The 3,790-nt window shown below is 40.1% G+C and overlaps 1 protein-coding gene across 1 annotated transcript in view; it reads left to right on the top strand.

The window, feature by feature from the left end:
• The window catches only part of DDX10 (DEAD-box helicase 10), a 300,441-nt gene extending 298,347 nt beyond the window's left edge, over positions 1–2,094 (top strand). The window contains exon 18 of the mRNA XM_024117374.3: positions 1,432–2,094. Within this exon, the coding sequence (XP_023973142.1) occupies positions 1,432–1,609 (178 nt within the window). The 3' untranslated portion in view covers positions 1,610–2,094. The remainder of the gene's footprint in view (positions 1–1,431) is intronic.
• The last annotated feature ends 1,696 nt before the right edge of the window (positions 2,095–3,790 follow it).

The raw sequence follows: 3,790 nt of genomic DNA, 5'->3' as shown, positions 1-3,790 counted from the left end.
CGATGCAGGGGAACCGGGTTCGCGCCCCGGTCTGGGAGGATCCCGCATGCCGCGGAGCGGCTGGGCCCGTGAGCCATGGCCGCTTAGCCTGCGCGTCCGGAGCCTGTGCTCCGCAACGGGAGAGGCCGCAGCAGAGGGAGGCCCGCATACCACAAAAAAAAAAAAAAAAAAAAAAAAAAAATATGATTATTTGTAGCTTTAAATAACCTCGTAGTTTGTCTTTCCTCCAGTGGTGAGAGAGAATGGCTGCTGAGTCAGAGTACTGGGCATTTCTGGGAGGTGAATGGGGAAATAGTTTACAGTTTTGCTCCCGGCTGGTCAGAACTGGATATGCTGATTAGGCACATTCACTTTGATATCCCCACTATCTTCTTAAGGCATAATAGAGTCCATTGGAACTTGAGCAATTTATTCTCTTTTGGAATACATCCTATGCTTGGAATACATTTTGCTTTCAATTGTCTGGCTTTGGGGCTGAATTTAGAGTAATTCAGCTCTGGGTTTGAATTCCATGTACATAATCTGGGTTCAGTCATTTAACCTCTTTTAACCTCATTATAGAATGAGGCCAGTGCTCACCACACCAAGGATTGTCATGAAGATAAATGTTGTAATCTATGTAAAGCATGTAGCACAGTGCCAGACCCTTGGTAAGCCCTTAATAAATAGTTGCTACTGCAATTGCTACTAGATGGATTTTTTATTTTGTTTTAAACTTGTATCCAATAATTCGGTTATCTTTGAACGTGATGATGGTATGTTAAAATGCCTTGAGGATGTTTTGCTTTTTCTTCTGATTTTAATGTATCAAGTGATTTTCTCTACCTTCAGAAATTAGTTTTATTTTTATGGTCTATGCCTCAAGTGTGTGCCGAATACTGCAGTAATGTTTATGTTTTTTTGAGACCATTTGTGAGTCTTAGATACAGATTTAAATGGGGCAGATTTACTTGATGTCTTAAGTAATTTGTAACTTAACATTTCAGATTCTATTTTATTCATGATCTGTATATCACAACAGATATTACTGCTACCTAAATGATAACCTAACTATATAGAGACAGTTTGATGTGACAGGACAAGCGCAGATTGGAGCCAGTCTGGCCCAGAATGTGGGCCAACTGGTGTCCTCATATTGTGAATGATATATCCAGAGCTTCCTAGAATTACTGTGAGGATTGGATGACACAGTATATACAATGTACCCTGCACAGTGCCTGGTATATGATAGGCCCCCTCCCCACATCTGTTAATGGGAAGGTAGTTACTATGACACAGATAGCCTGATGTTGTTATAGCTTCTTTCCCTCTTGAATAATATCACTTTACCAAATATCTGTTATTGGTAATTTTGTTCTATTTTAAGTGTTTGACTTCATAATAATGGATTTATTTATTTATAAAGTAAATCATTGGATTTGTTCCCACCAGTGATACCAAGAAGAATCAGGCATTGAGGAAAAGGAACAACAGTGAAGTGGAAGACGTGAGACCCACAAGCCATGACAGAAAGAAGATCAAGTGGGAAACCTCAGAGCCTTTGGATACAGGCCTGTCTTTAGCCGAGGATGAAGAGCTGGTGTTACATCTGCTCAAAAGTCAAAGCTAAATTGTATTTGCTCTTGTCTTCTCCTTGAAACCTCTAGTCATGATTATGTGGGCAAGGAGTTGAAAAAGCAGTTGGCTTTGGGGCACTTAGGTAACATGAGTTCCATGCCCAAAGGACCCATTCTTCAGACAGGAGCTATCATACCTCTAAGCCCCTTTCACAGGCCATGCTTGCACCATCCCAGAGCAAACTCACAGTGATGGTGGATTATAAAATTTCCTGATTCCATTTTCCAGCCTGTGCTCTGTTAGATTTTATCCATGGGTTCCTACATCTTATCACTGGAAATGCTTCCTTTGTTTTACTGGCAAGTTCTAGAGACCTTGTTTCATTGTTGGAAATTCCTGTTTTGCTTACCATACAGAAGTTTCTCTGTAATATTAAACAAAATTGCTCAGAGAAAAGAGTATGATGAGTATGATAGACCAACCCTGAGAAAAAATGAATATTTTTTAATTGCCATGATCAATAATAAACATTTCCTATAAAATAAAATATTAATGTTTTCACTGTATCCAGAAATATGAGAGCATTCTCAAGGGAAGTTTCTTAAGATTAAAATGCTTGGCCAGTTCCTGAAACAGTGAATCTCTCATATTCTTAAATTAGCCTTCCTAAAGATATCATTTAACTTACACTTGCAGACTTGGTAGCCATTTATAAATAGAAATCCTGACTCTGAAGACTTTGTGATCTAAAACCAGATCTGTTAGTGAGCACCTAGTATGCTGTAGGTCTTCTACAAGTGCCTTTTTCAGCAGGTACCACAGATCCCTGCCCAGAGCCAGCTCCTGATAATGAGTAGAATAAGACAGAGCCTCTTTTGGTTATAAGTAACTGGCAAATTCTTCACAGGGAAAGAAATCTGTGCCTTGGCATGACACCACTCATTTGATCATAGATTTGTCACCTTCTCCTTATTCTCTCCCTTTCCTACTTTCCACTCCATGCACAAACAAAAATAATTTTTGCTTACTGGTACAAATGATTCATGAATCCAAGGAAGGGAATATCCATAATTGCTTCCATCTCAGCCTAAGTCCATATTTGTCTCTGAAAAGTTTCTTCTACTTTCTTGCTTGGTATCCTCATGAGCAACACCAACATCTTTTAGTCCTCAAAATGAGAAACTTGACGACTCCTCAGCTTCTCCCTTTCCCCACCCTTCACTTTGATGGTTCTATTGATTCTTCTTCATAATGACTCTCTTATCTCCATTGTTTCTTCTCTGTCTTCACAGCTTCTGCTTTCAGGCAGAGTTAGAGTCTCATGACCTGCTCAGATTTCTGCAGTAATCTCCTAACCGGTCACTGTGCTTCCTGCCTCACATTTTTCTAGGCCAATCTTCCATGTTGTCAGAATTCTCTTCATAGCATTGATCTGGCATGTTTCTTACTTCTGTTGCAGTGCTTACTATGTAATGTTGCAGACATTTGTTTATAAGCCTGTTGCCCCTGTTGTAAGACAAGTTTCTTGAGAGCATAAGGAATGTGTTTTATCCCTCCTGTGTATCCCCAGAGCCAAACACAGCACCTGCCCTATAATAGGTTCAATAAAGTCATTTTGAATTAATGAATGGACAGTTTTTGAAAGTGTGTGGTAGTGCATTGCTCTGTTACCTCTGGTGGGAAGGATATAAAATGGTGGAAATGAGAACTGGATGAAATGGCTATAATGGGCAAGAATGACTATAATGGAGAAAACAGATGCGAAAGGAATTTGGGGTATAACAACCTGGAATGATTTTGAAATTAAGGTTGCTGGTACAGGATATCTTGAATATTTTCAAAGGGCAAAAAGATGCAAGAGTATATAAACTAAAGGTTTGGGCTTCCCTGGTGGTGCAGTAGTTAAGAATCTGCCTGCCAATGCAGGCGACACGGGTTTGAGCCCTGGTCCAGGAAGATGCCACATGCTGTGGAGCAGCTAAGCCCAGGCGCCACAACTGCTGAAGCCCATGCACCTAGAGCCCATGCTCCGCAACAAGAGAGGCCACCGCAATGAGAAGCCTATGCACTGCAACGAAGAGTAGCCCCTGCACACAGCAGTGAAGACCCAACACAGCCAAAAATAATTAATTAATTTAAAAAAAACAAAACTAAAGGTTTACCATTGAATTCACTCTATGCAGTTTCAGATTTTGGTTTTTTCTAATCCAAATAAGGGATTTTTACTTATTTT

The sequence above is a fragment of the Physeter macrocephalus genome, chromosome 16 (genome assembly GCF_002837175.3).
Source record: "Physeter macrocephalus isolate SW-GA chromosome 16, ASM283717v5, whole genome shotgun sequence".
Classification (NCBI taxonomy): domain Eukaryota; kingdom Metazoa; phylum Chordata; class Mammalia; order Artiodactyla; family Physeteridae; genus Physeter; species Physeter macrocephalus.
The sequence above is the reverse complement of the archived record's forward strand: the minus strand, read 5'-3'. Positions and strand labels throughout refer to the sequence as shown.